The 14733-nt window shown below is 39.7% G+C and overlaps 1 protein-coding gene across 3 annotated transcripts in view; it reads right to left on the bottom strand.

Moving 5' to 3' along the window:
* TXNDC11 (thioredoxin domain containing 11) overlaps positions 1–14733 on the bottom strand; it is a 73238-nt gene that overhangs the window by 28436 nt on the left and 30069 nt on the right. For all 3 annotated transcript variants that reach the window (XM_060078018.1, XM_060078016.1, XM_060078017.1), the window contains one exon: positions 11662–11755. In XM_060078018.1, the coding sequence (XP_059934001.1) occupies positions 11662–11755 (94 nt within the window). The remainder of the gene's footprint in view (positions 1–11661; positions 11756–14733) is intronic.

Genomic DNA, 14733 nt, shown 5'->3' with positions numbered 1-14733 from the left:
AACAGAATGCTCTACCCCTGCTTCCCACGCCCCCATAGGTGGAGCTTCTGCTGACCCTCTTGTACCGTCCACACACCACTGTCACCATTTACCTCATGGCAACCACCAAGGATGCATCGAGAATGGAAAGATCTGAAATTCCATCTGGTTTCCATTCAGATTCATCTGGCTCACTTGTGACCTTTCTGGTGTGCAATCAGGTTTTTTGTTTTTGGCCACTGCCTAATGTTTTAATATCAGACTACTTTATTTTGCTTAAAACCACTGCTTTAAATTCAATTTTTAATATTAAAACTTCAGTTCAGTATTAAGGTAAAGCAAACACATTCTGAGGCAAGACCTCAGTGAGGCAAAATATTAAAATTCTCAAACATTCCAGAAAGAACAAGAATTCGTTTCTTTTGTTAGCAAAAGAGAATAGTTTTTTTAATTGAAGTATAGTTGATTTACAATACTGTATAAGTTTCAAGTGTAGAGCAAAGTGATTCAGATATGTACATATGTATATGTATATATTTCAGATTATTTTCCACGAATAGATTTTTAACCGTGCTTTAAAGTTAATAATAAAGGGTCCTGCCAGAAGCAAAGCTACACAGTTCGCACTCAGCAACTACCAGATTACCAAGACTACCAGGAGGACACTCTGAAGCATTAACTCAAGGATGTGCCTGCAGGAAGGAGACTCAGTATCTTGGGAAATAACTGTTTCCCCCGGGATACTTGGATAATCTAGGCCCTGAGTGCACTGTCCTATGTCGTAGCCATTAACCATATGTGGCTAATGAGCGCTTGAAATATGAGCAACCGAGGGACTAAATTTTAACTTTATTTGATTTTAATTAATTTAATTTAAAAGTGATACTCAACTCAGTTATCAGAAAATGTTTAAGTATGTTTAAGACAACATGGGTATGTAACCTGAAGCTAATATAATATTGTAAATCAACTATATTTCAATAAAATAAGTAAAATGAAACAATATAAATATTTGGTATATAAATCACTTTTTCAACTGTAAATTTTATGAACTCTAAATACAGATCAAGTATTTCCAATGAACATTTAGCAGCTGAATTGAGATGGGGCTGTTAAGTATAAAAGACTTGGTTCAAAAAAAAGAAAAAAAGTAAAATATCTCAATAGTTTTTATGCTGATTACATGTTGAAATGCTAATTATTTGGGTATACTGGGTTAAATAAAACAAATTATTAAATTAATTTTACCTATTTCTTCTTAAATTTTAACACAGCCAGGAAATTTTTAAATACCTCCATTGTTCATCTTATAGTTCTACTGGACTGTGCCAAGGTAGCAATGATGAAAAAGCAAGATTCATGTAACTCAGGAAGAAGATTAGGCTAAGATAATAAGCCCATTAGTCAGCAAATCTTAATAATGGACAATTATCTGGGAAGGATACATAAGACAAAGATTTTTTCGTGAATGATTATTTTTAAGAATCCAAGAGCAGAGAATGATTATTTTTAAGAATGTGTCCCACTCTCTCCTTCAGAAAGGAAAAGGTGGGGCTCTAAACCTTGTGACTCTGGGTATAAACTGCCGAGCTTCTGAAATTAATTCTCTCTCAGAGGGCTAGAGTAAACAGCGCTTGGTGTCCTACAAAGTAAGGTACCCAAGGATACAATGAAATAATGAGCAGAAATGCTGGAACTGAACAACATGGAAATTTTTACATCAGGACTGGCCATCTGCTCTCCAGGAGGCTTTCATGTGAGCTAATCTCTCAGGGATCATAGGACAAAATGGAATATCAGGTCAAGAAAAATACTGATAAAGGAAACTGCTAACAAATAAACCATGAAATACTTCAAAACTGAATACCACTGGATTAAGTCACATGGCTTTTAATCTGCATGGCTAAGAAGTTATTTACTCCCTGGGAAAAATTCTCTCACTTCTTTACTCTGGGAAGTAGTGACATTCCCAAAGGCAAACCTGTATTGTGGTAACTTCCATCCTGGCAACGATTCTCATTTTACTCTATACTCTGCCATTTTTATTAACTTCCGCTTTCCCACTCTTGTTTACAAGGTTTTGGACAAGGAAGAAAAAGGAAAACGACAGGATTATATAAAAAGGAATAACAACAGCCCCTCCAAGATTACTCAGCATTTACATGGTGATTGATCATCATTCGCTAGATGATGACTTCACACACTTCACATACTTTAAATGCATTCATTAAAATGAAAAAATCTTCAAAGAAGTGCAATAGTTTATAGAAATGTTTGTTTTCAATGTATGAACTATAGCTACTGCTTGCTTTTTTTTTTTTTTTTTTTTCGCGGTACGCGGGCCTCTCACTGTTGTGGCCTCTCCCGTTGCGGAGCACAGGCTCTGGACGCACAGGCTCAGCGGCCATGACTCAGCGGCCATGGCTCACCGGCCCAGCCGCTCCGCGGCATGTGGGATCTTCCCAGACTGGGACACGAACCCGTGTCCCCTGCATCGGCAGGCGGACTCTCAACCACTGCGCCACCAGGGAAGCCCTATTGCTTGCATTTTTTCCCACAGAAATATGACTCTGAGATTTGTATACTGTCAAAATTCTTTTTTCTTTTTTTGGCTGTGCAGCATGCCTTGTAGGATCTCAGTTCCCCAACCAGGGATTGAACCCGGGCCACAGCAGTGAAAGCACTGGATCCTAACCATTAGACCACCAGGGAACTCCCTCAAAATTCTTAATATAAAGCACAAAGCAATTATCTAGAAAAAAGTCTGGCATATGGGCACCAGAGATACAATATGCACATTCTGGTACATGTCAAAATACTGCTAAACTCTAAGTAAACATGAAACTCCTTAGCTGTGATTTTTCTCTTTCTTGTGAGTTAGGGAGGAGGGAAAGAAAAATATAGTTCCAAAGACATCATTTTAGGGGAACATAAACTATAGAACTAAATATGCACTGTTCTATACACTAACATGACAGTAAACTTAACACCCTCACACCATTGTTTTCATTTAACCAGAGCATAATATTAAAAGGATCAATTCAAATATGTCCCTTGTGTGTATTTCAATTAAATTCCTTAAAAAAAAAAAAAACACCCTCAGGGAGGGAAAGACTTCACAGAAGAAACACATCTGCTTAGAAATCCCTCTTCCATCCCCTCTTATGCGGCTCTTAGGGTCTAGCATAGGTGTCACATATTCTTTTTTAAATAACTCTTTACAAATATAAAAACAATTCTTAGCTCCCAGGTCTAAAAAAAAAACAGGCCAAGGGCCAATGCATTTTCAAGCTGAAGTTTCCTTTAGAGGCAACTAGGGCAAAGTTCCCTTATCCTGCAGATGGGTGACCTGAAGACCAGTGAGGAGGGGTGACTGGTGAGCTGTGGTCACACAGGACATCTGCCACTAACATGACTGATCAGGACAGTCAGTCTCTGACTACTTGTTAGGAAGATACAGTCTAAGGGAAAAGTCTAAGGGAAAATCAGAAAACAACATTGGTTGCTAAGTGGGAGACACAGCCAACGAGTGCAACAGGAGTTCCAAGAAGGGAGCCAGTGGATGGAAATCTCCACTTGATGTCCACAGTGTGCCAGACATCATGCTGGCTGGGCAATATTTACAAATCCCAGAGGACTTCAGTTAGGCTTTGAAAAATTAGGAAGGCAGATAATAAATAGGGCAAGGCATTGCATTTTAAGCAGTATCATGGGCACAGACCAGCAGGTAGGAATCACCATATTGTGCCACCTGTCCCACCTCCGGAGAGTACAGAGGCAGATGGAGTGATGTGGTCCTGGATTCCTATCTCACTCCTCATTTACTGGTACGTGACTATATCAAGTTGCTATTTCTGTAACAAATTACCACTAACTTAGCAGCTTAAAAAAACATAAATTTATCTTACAGTTCTGGAGGTCTAAGTCCAAAATGGGCCTCATTGGGCTAAAATCAAGGTGCAGCAGGTAATGTTCCTTCTGGAGGCTCTAGGGGAGAATGCACCTCCTTGCCTTTCCTACCATTTAGAGGCTACCTGCATTCCTTGGCTTGAGGCTACCTGCATTGGCTTGTGGCCCCTTCCGTCTTCAAAACCAGTAATGGCCGGACAAGCCCTTCTCATACTGCATAACTCTGACACTATTCTTTGCCTCTCAATGCCACTTTTAAGAATCGTTCTGGTTACATTGGGCCTACTCAGATAATCCAGGATAATCTCCCTTTCTCAATGTCAGCTGATTAGCAACCCAAATCCATAGGCAACCTCAATTTCCTCTTGCCATGTAATGTAACATATTCACAGGTCCTGGGGATTAGAATGTGGACATCTCCAGGGAGCCACTGTTCTGCCTCACAGTGTCCTGGATTCTGTTAACAACCTCCTCCAAGCCTCAGCTTCCTCACCTGAGATAGTAACACTGAGATAATAACAGTTTCTACTTCAAAGAGTGGCACTGAAGACTGGATCATCCAGGTAAAGTCCTCCGTCCAGTATCAGCTTATCACCCTCAATGTTACATAACAAGTGGTCAAGTAGAGACCAGAACGGGGTTTGTCTGCACCAAGTCGAGTCGTTTCACTATAAGTTTGTGACTTTATTATAAAAGGTGATCCCTGAGAGGTTTCTAAGATTTTAGTGTTTTTGGTTCTTTGTCTAGGAGTCTTATTTCAGCTTAAACAAAAAAACCAAAACCCTCCAACAACCTTGAAGAAATAGGATCAAAAATCAAAACACACACATACACACTACTAAAACAGGATACCTTTAAAAAGGTAGAAAATACCACAAGATAATTAGAAAGTAAAGATGGTGTAATTTTTCAAATACATGGGTTCAAGGAATCAGAATATCTACAAATGGGCACTACATTTAGTTCTGAGCTCTCCGCACACCTTCTGCTCTTCTCAACGCCGCTTATCTTCCACTCTCTCGTTCCTTACACACTTACCTGAAGGCTGACTCCTCATTCTCCTGGGAAATCCTCCCCACCTCCAGTCTTCCCTGACCTGATCCGCACGCCCCACTTCCGTGCTCCGACGAAGCCCGTCACAGACGTGTCACTGCCCTCACATTGTGGGTAAGCCCACCTGCTGGCCACATTAGCTGGTGGCACCCGATGGGGAGGAACAAGTTTTACTCTTTACAGCTGTAGCACAAAGTGGATCCTCAAATGTTTGTTGAATTAATAAATCATGCTTCTGAAGCTAATTCAAAGTGCAGGGATGTCTGTTTTTGGCCTTAGTGCTTATCTAGCGGCACTTACAAGACTTAAGAGATGTCATAATAGGAATAAAAGCATTTCCTATGAAGTGTGATCACATCCTTGCTAAAATAATAGCAACATAATTAAAAATTCAATTTTAGGTATGGGAACAAAAGGTATGGAATTTCTAATGTATATTAATCAGTACCCAGAGGGCCTCAGAACACAGGCAGTTAGTTAGAAAAAGATTACCCTCTTTAAGTGAGTATAGTGACAACAAATGAGATTATGTGGGAAAACCAGTGACCTAGAACCTGTTTCATTCACAGAGAATTATTAAACCCAATGCTTGGTCCAAACTCCCAAGAGTGAGACCCAGGAACCTGAGAAAATAAAGCAATTTCAGAGTCAACCTTGCCTAAGAAGTCAATCCCTTGTCTTTCCAATGACTTTAAGAATGTCACTTTCAGGATAAGAAAATCCTACTTTTCAGACCTCTTGATGTTGTACAAAGTTTCACAATCTAACAGAAAAGTGCTCCAAAAAAGCTTTATTTGTGAATAAGGATATGGAGGAGGGAGCTTCTTGTGCCCTGACTCAATTCTACCAGCAAATCACAGCACCATCAGACGCCACCTAGTGGAGTAGAGGGACCCTACACTGGAATTACTTCTTCCTCTAAAAAATTCCTATTAAAAAAAATTCATTACAACAGTATTTTCCAAAGGTGTTCCTTAGAAAACTAATGCCACAAGGTTCCCTGTCAACTATGTTTAGGAATTCCTAAAGGTGAATGAAGGGAGTGGAAACGACGTCTTTAGTTAACAGTTTAGTGTATTTTGAAGATGACATTTAAGTATCATGTGAATTTCAATTCAATCCATGAGGACTCTAGTGTCAGGGGACGGCGAGAAGCCAAGAAAAAAGAGTAAGGAGAATGAGCCAGGCAGGGACTCCACCCAGTCCAGTGGGAGTGATTCCTGCACACTGGTCTATGGAACCTGAAAGGCCAGGCATGAGGAGAAGTGGTGGTGGGAGGGGATCCAAAATGACTCAACATCCCTCTGTCAAAATCACTCCAACCTGAGCAATTTCAAGGTAAAGTATCCTTTAACTAGTCATTCATTCAAACTTTTAGCTAAATTGTTAGAGTTGTAGGAGAAAGACAACAAAACCTTGGCCTCAAGGTGCTCAATAAATACTGTCTGAACAAACCAGCTCAAATTTTGGTGGGACAGACGTGCAGTCAGTTCCACAGCGAGAACACCATGCAGTACTGTCATCCCTTGGTGTCCACAGGGAATGGTTCCAGTCCCCCACTCCCCTTGGATACCAAAATCCATGGATGGTCAAGTCCCTTATACAAAATGGCATAGTGGGCTTCCCTGGTGGCGCAGTGGTTGAGAGTCTGCCTGCTGATGCAGGGGACACGGGTTCGTGCCCTGGTCTGGGAAGATCCCACATGCCGCAGAGCGGCTGGGCCCGTGAGCCATGGCCGCTGAGCCTGCGCGTCCGGACCCTGTGTTCCGCAACAGGAGAGGCCACAACAGTGAGAAGCCCGCGTACCGCAAAAAAAAAAAAAAAAAAAAAAAAGGCATAGTATTTGCATGTAACCTATATACATCCTCTGGTATACTTTAAATCACCTCTAGATTACTTATAACAACTAATAGATTGTAAATGCGAAGTAAACAGTTGTAATTACAACATAATGCTATGGAAGTAGTTGCCACGTACACAATACATTCAATTTTTGCTTTTTGGAACTTTCTGGAATTTTCTTTTTCCTAATATTTTCGATCCAGGATTGGCTGGATCCAAGAGTAAAGAACCTGTGGATATGGAGGGCCAACTACACAAAAAACAGCAGGTATGGAGTGCTCCAGGAAAAGGGAAGAGGAAGACCTGTGTCTGCTGGTCGGTCAAGGTACATAGTATCTGGTATAGATGCTTTTAAGAAAACAGACAGTACTTACTTACTTCAGGTGCTTTCAGCCCATGGCTTTCTCATTAAACTGCTACAGATTTTCAGACTATTACTTTATTCACACACAACATACTTCACCCATGATGTGGCCTTGTAAAACAAGCATTTACCCTTACCTCCACCCTCTCCAATTTTACAGACAGAGAAACTCAAACACAGAAAAGTTAAATGCTTTGTTCAAGTTTATAACTCTGCCAGGGGCAGACAAAGGCTAAGGACCAGATACTGCCAGATCCCAGGCCACTGCTTGTCCCCCAGGCGGCACTGCATTCCTTTTGAACAAAATATGTTGCAAATTTTCTCTTTTAAAAAGGTCACTGGGGCTTCCCTGGTGGCGCAGTGGTTGGGAGTCCGCCTGCCGGTGCAGGGGACACGGGTTTGTGCCCTGGTCCGGGAAGATCCCACATGCCGTGGAGCAGCTGGGCCCGTGAGCCATGGCCGCTGAGCCTGCGCGTCCGGAGCCTGTGCTCCGCGACGGGAGAAGCCACGACAGTGGGAGGCCCGCATACCGCAAAAAAAAAAAAAAAAAAAAAAAAAAAAAAAGGTCACTGAATCATAACAGAATATAACAACATTTTACCAGAACACATTTTTACAGTAAATAATGAAATAATCATAAGATGGAAGAAAATCAAGTAAGCAACTTAAAAATATCAACCCCTCTACCAAATTTTCTTTAGGCAAATTTTCTTTAGGCCTGTCTGTCAAGATCAGAGGTGGAAAGGCTCCAAGAGGAACAGGCTCTGCAGTCTGGGAAGAGTGAAGAAGTACAAGAGATGGGCTTCCCCAGGATCCTGAAACACAGACTGCCAGCCCACAGTTAATCATTCAGCACTTTAAAAGGATTAACCATTAATGAGGGATGTGTAAGACCTTTTACAAAAAATTGAAAGGAAGGTTTGAATAAATTAATATCATGCTGTGATCCTAGAAAGGGAAGCTAAGTTTTATGAACATGTCAATTACCTCCAAGTCAACTTAAACATTTAATAAAATTCCAACCCAAATTCAGCCAAATGCATAGATGGATATAAAAGATTATTCCATAAAACACCAGAACTAGAGGACACGGAGTCCAGAGTTCACCAGGTAATTACTTACAATGTAAAAAATGAGATTATATTTACTCGTATAAAAAGAGGGATCTAGACCAAGAGAAAACACAGAAATAGACCCTATTACATATTAGAAAATATTCTGTGATAAAACAGGCATCATCAAGATGAAGGATAAAGAAAGCATTATTCTGTGAATGGTGCTAATTGATTAGCCAATAAGAAGGGAGGAAAATCAACTGTGCTCTGTATTTTAAGCCAAAGTAAATCCAGGCAGCATAAACTGCCAAATAACTTTAAAATTCAAAAAGAAGTGAACTGGGCTTCCCTGGTGGTGCAGTGGTTGAGAGTCCGCCTGCCGATGCAGGGGACACAGGTTCGTGCCCCGGTCTGGGAAGATCCCACATGCCGCGGAGCGGCTGGGCCCAGTGAGCCATGGCCGCTGAGCCTGCGCGTCCGGAGCCTGTGCTCCGCAACAGGAGAGGCCACAACAGTAAGGGGCCTGCGTACCACAAAAAAAAAAAAAAAAAAAAAGAAGTGAACTAATTAGTGACCAGATTTTTCTAAAAAAATAAATCAAGAAAAAGAACCACAGATTTAACTACATGAAAATATAGAACTGCTAAATAAAAAATGATAAAGGTAAAATGGCTAGGAAAATAATGGACAGAAATATAACAAAAGGGTTACTGCCCACACCACCTAAGAGGAGGGCTGACATCAACTGACGAATCAGCACCAAGTTGGAGAGCAATAGGTAAAGGACACAGGTAACTGAGATGTCCCCTCTCAGCAACCCCACAGCACCCAGGCAGGATGCTTCATATATGGCACATTCTCAAAATATCTGTAGACCGATGGCCAGCTAGCTTCAAGAAACGAATGTTAGAGAGTGTCCTGGCTATTTCTAAGGCAATTAAAAAAATAAAAAAACATTTAGGCAATGGAAAGATGTGTATTTTATATATGCTTGTGGCTTGGTGAACCAGGACATCTGCTTTCTACCACAACAGACTAAACACTTCGTCAGTTAAGCTCTCTATAACCAAATGTTAAGTGTGTCAAATGTTCCTCAGGCCTCAATTTGTGTACACAATAGAAACACAACAATGACCTAGAATTTATATTCCAAACTGTCCCATTAAAAAAAACGTCTGCATGTGTTTCTCTTACTTAACATCGGCTATTAATAACAAGTAAAATACCATTTGACTTCAGTGTAGGAGAAAGAAAAGGGGAAAAAAACCCAGATGCTCAAGGCAAGATTTATTTTAGGTAATCCTTCCAAATTTGTCTTTTTCTTCTAAAAATGGTTCATTAAGCTTAAGTGGGAGTTTACCCACAAAAATGGGGTAAAAAATTATTAATTAGAATGAACTCAGTTCTTGCAAAGTTCCTATGCAGCAGGATTTTATAAGACCCAACCAGAATAACAAGAGAGGGAAGAAATGTAGTACAAGTAAATTGAGCTAGATTTATTCTGAGAAGAAATTTCATGTAATCATTTGTCAAAATTAGTGATTTGACCAAAGGGTTCATTTTGTACCTTCAAGTAGTTTTTATCCATTTATTACCTTCCTTGCTTAAAAAAAAGGAAAAGAAAAAAACAAGGGAAAGTCAACTATACTTAAAAAAAAAAAAAAGGGAGGAAAACAGGCTACTATCTTATACTTAGAAAGGTTTTTCCAAAAAGAAGCAAAATTTTGGAAACCTCTGAATGAAAAAGATGAATCATAAACACACAATATAAGCCAACTAGAAAACAAAACATCCTTCCAAATCTTGAAATAGCTTCTCCAACTCAAGTACTTGAATGCTGCCATCATTTTAGTGATTGACTCTAGGCTACCCTTTTATACATAATCTTCAAAGGACTTTGTTTAGTTTTCTAAGAAGATTTTTGAACATCTATCTGCTTAAGCTTATTTAAGTTGGTAGTATTTTGTTTTCAAAATACAAACTCTGACTCACTGAGCCTTCTTAGTCACCTGAAGCTGTGCAGCTCAAAGTCTTTCAAGTGGACAGAAGACACACCTAATGTGACAGCTTGAGTTCCTCTCTCAGAGTCCCCTGCATGAAAAGCATGAATACAGTAGATTCTCTATGTATAAAACCTTAAGACAATGGACATATTAAAACAGCCAGTAATATAATTATTTGACGTATTAATAGTATACTATTGTAATACCCCCCGCCCCAAATACTGAAGCAATGTAATATCCAGTAATAGGAGGATGACTATGTATTTTTGGCTGACCTACTGAGGGAAAGATGACATGGCCATCCATCTGATCACTCATTTGGCAAATAGTGATTGAGCCCCTGCTATGTGCCAGATGCTGGAGAAAGAACACTAAACTGAAGACAGACAATCCCTACCCTCAGAAACCTCCCAGCCCAGGGAAGAAAACAGACAGTAAACAAATCATCTCATAACTATACACATATTGGGTGGGCCAAAAAGTTCATTCAGGTTTTTCCGTAAGATGTTATGGAAAAACCCGAATGAACATTTTGGCCAACATAATAAATACAAACTATGTTGAGTGCTATGAAAGAAAACAACAAATCTCTCTCCAGCGGGGTAGACTGTGGACGTGATATTTGAGCTGGAATCTGAAGGATGAATAGGGGTTCGACAGGTGGACAGCTGGGCCCTGGGGACTGGGGAGGGAGAGGGCACATTTCAGGAAGAAGGACTAGCACAAAGGCCCTAGTGTGAGGAAGGAGGGGCGAGACTGGATACCAGTTAAGTGCCCACTGGCCTAGGGTAGGGGTGGGAAAGGGGCTTGGACCAGAGTGGTAACAAGGAGATGAGGAGCAGATCAAAGTATATAGAAGAGAACTGACATAAGGTCATGGCTGATACAGAGAAAAGAACATGGAGCAACACGAAAAAATGGGCAACATGAAAAATGTTTAATTTAAAAAGTAGGACACTCAAATAATACATGATTTAGCTAAGTAAAAAAATATATATGGATTTGAGAATAGTGAACCTGGCAGTAGGCTTATCCTGTAATGTGACATGACTTTCATCCTTATAGAAATACTTCTTGAAGAAAATGTATTCCTAAATTATGATACATCCAACTGACGACACAACCACCAAAAACTCTGACCAAAATTTGTAACGCCACACAAAAAAAGAGATTATGATATAATAAAATTTGAAGTGCAAAATGTATCATTGCAGACGCTGTGAGATCAAGCTACATTTAAAAAAATAAGTCTCTAAACATTTAAGAGACTATACTTGAAATAGCACAAAATTTTATTTGCCAGTGCACCATAAAATAATGTATTTAACACAAATACAGAGAAAAAGAATCAAGAAAACTAAAATATATAATCATAAAGATAACATATGCAACAGAAAATATCAATATACAAACATTTCTGTTAAAGTATTAATGTCTTAATATGAATCATGTTTACCTTTCTTTAATGAATGTAATGATGAAGTGAAGAAGGTCAAATAACCAGGAGGCTGGGGTGAGCCACTGAACTCAAAGTACCCGAGTACTCCAGGCTGCAGAACAAGAGCAGAATTAGGTGCCTGGGGTATCATTGGTCACTGCGTAAAGGGAAATATTTCAAAACAAGAAAGACATGCCATTATAATTTAACAACTGCAATTTGTTGCATTTCATTTTTTAAAAAGCCTAATAAGCCTTTGAAAAAAGTTGCCAGTTAGGGTTGACATTTCCCTTCATTTAGACAACAAACAGGGCAAGCGATGAAGTGGCAGCAGCTTTTACAGAGGCAATTCAGAGCTGAAACTTCCTAAGCAGGTTCTTCCACCCTCTGTGGACAGTTCTCCTACATCCTTGGTTTGAAACCTCACTGTCAAGTTCAAGCACTCACTTGCTTTTGTTTAGCAACTCCAGGCAAACTAGGTCAATGATCTGTAACCTTTCTTACATTTCCTCCTCAACCTCTTCCCCGCCTCACTCCAAACACACCTTCACACTTACTGGAAATCAGGCTACCTCTGACTGGCTCCACTGGTGCTCAAGGTCATCCTTTGAGGGGCTCCTCCTTCCCCACCACACGCAGAACCCAGCATTCCACAATGGCACCCCTCCTCTCTTGTCAGGTCAGTCTGCTGAGAGCCCTCTCGCTCCTCCACCCCAATTTCCACCTGCTCATTCCATTTCTCTAAGCTTAGCACAGAATACCCCACCATTCTGCCAAACCAATTAACTGTCCCCACCAGACACATTCTGCCTTCTTGTGCAGAATAATTTCTTCCTTCTTAGAAGGCCTTGTGGGCACTCGTTCTGTCTGGGTTTGTTCTATATGTTTTAAAAGCCCAACTGTGAGATCCTTGAGGAAAGAGTGCTGGGCTTGGAGTCAGAAGACCTAAGCTCAAGTCTGACAGTTAAATGATCTTGAGTGAATGCTTCAGTGTGAAGCTCAGTTTCCTCATCTGGCAAATAGGGACCATTCATCATGGGGTTACTGAGAAGAATGAGCTTGAGGAACTATAAAGCACTTGGCAAATGTAAAGGGTCCTTTCTAGCCCTAAAACACACAGCACTATGTTTTTAATAAATAATTTTGGAGCTGATTTGATCATTGGGACAAAGTCAAATCCAAAAAGTAAAACAGAAATTTAACCTGTTGGTAAAGTTTAAAATCGGTATGTCGTATAAAAGGGGAAATATCTGATTGTAGTGGAACATACTATCTTTCAAATCTAAATCACCTGTTAATTCTAGTAAGATTCCATTTTAAATAGATCAATTGGTTTTCACTCTGGTAGAAACTGAGATAGAATGTTTAATCTTAACATCTAAAAAAATCTAGCAAATAACTAATTTCTCAAACAACTGAGGAAATCAGAAAGTAGTCATTGAAACAGGATTTTCTTTTGCTAAACTCCTTAAAATGTTTTCAACAAGCTGATCCAGAATTGGCTCAATGCAGAATTACACAGTGTTTGGGTTCTTAAGGTTTCAAACCCAGGCTATGATGGTGTATAAGCCTTTCTACCATGAACAAAGGAAGACAAGATCTTCAGAAATTTTAGTCACTTAGTTAATACTGGATAGAAGATAAAAATGAAAAGTAACAGAAAGAAAATAGACTCAATAGTTTCTTTCAATTCTGACCAATCTCCTAAACCAAAACCAAGTGGAATAAATTGGTTCTAAATATTAAGAAATGTTTCATGGCTAATAATTAAATGAGGTGAGTTTCAACCTCTTCTCCCATCATGTTATCTCAGGTGGCTTCACAGGAGGAGACATATGGCCCATAAACATGTATCTCTCTACATGCATGTATGCAACTACATATGTTTATGTAAATACACATTAATGGAAGTAAAACTGATGTGAATTCCGAGTCTTCATGAGAAACCCAGATTAAACATTTAAAAATGAATAAAGGTTAGACCATTTGCAGGGGTCCTTTACGGACCTTTCTACAGTGTAAGGGTTTATTCTTGTTGATGGCACCACTGTTACAGTTTTCCAAGGGGTTACATAGCTTCGATGAAAGAGCCTGTATCCTCAGAAGACCTGGTACTAAAATTTCCAAGTAGTTTGACCAAAGAAATTCCACAAACAATACAAACAACCCCATAAGTAAAATTATTTTTACTTTTCATTGCCAAAGAAATGAAGATCATAAGATTACAAACTATATGAGAGGATTAAAGGTTGTATAAATTATAAAATACTAGCTCTTTGAAAAACAAGACGGGCTTCCCGGGTGGCGCAGTGGTTAAGAATCCACCTGCCAATTCAGGGGACACGGGTTCGAACCCTGGCCCGGGAAGATCCCACATGCCGCGGAGCAACTAAGCCCATGTGCCACAACTACTGAGCCCGTGCTCTACAGCCCACGAGCCGCAGCTACTGAAGCCCGCACGCCTAGAGTCCGTGCTCCGCAACAAGATAAACCACCGCAATGAGAAGCCCGCGCACCACAACGAAGAGTAGCCCTTACTCTCCTCAACTAGAGAAAGTCCAAGCCCGCATGCAACAACAAAGACCCAATGCAGCCAAAAATAAATTAATTAATTAATTTAAAAAATATATATATATATAAAATAAAACACAAGAAACAGGCAAAGTATATTTTAGGTACCATTTTTCAAATATTCACAATACTGTGAGTCTGTATTAAACTTTGAAAAGTGGCATGTTTAAGGATATAACTTAAAATTAACATTTCAAAATAATAAAAAGAGGAAATAAAGTGAAGTGATAGTTATCTGTTTATTTCTATTGCAAATTATCATTTAAAAGTTATTAAACTGGCTCTGGTTACGCTTTAGGTAAAATAAATTTTGCAATCATTTCCCCAAAGTTTCAGTGTCTCTCCAGGCGAAGCTGTATTTGAGAAATGATTACACATTTCAGAGTTTCCTCCACAGTTCTTTCTTAAATCTGGAAAAAGGGAAGTTTGGGGAACAAAACACATGCATATTCACATAGGTCTACACCCCTTGTTTGCTGGGTTGCAAATAAACCCAGGGGCTGGTTCACAGCAGACACC

Source organism: Mesoplodon densirostris, chromosome 16, assembly GCF_025265405.1.
Source record: "Mesoplodon densirostris isolate mMesDen1 chromosome 16, mMesDen1 primary haplotype, whole genome shotgun sequence".
Taxonomy (NCBI): domain Eukaryota; kingdom Metazoa; phylum Chordata; class Mammalia; order Artiodactyla; family Ziphiidae; genus Mesoplodon; species Mesoplodon densirostris.
The sequence above is the reverse complement of the archived record's forward strand: the minus strand, read 5'-3'. Positions and strand labels throughout refer to the sequence as shown.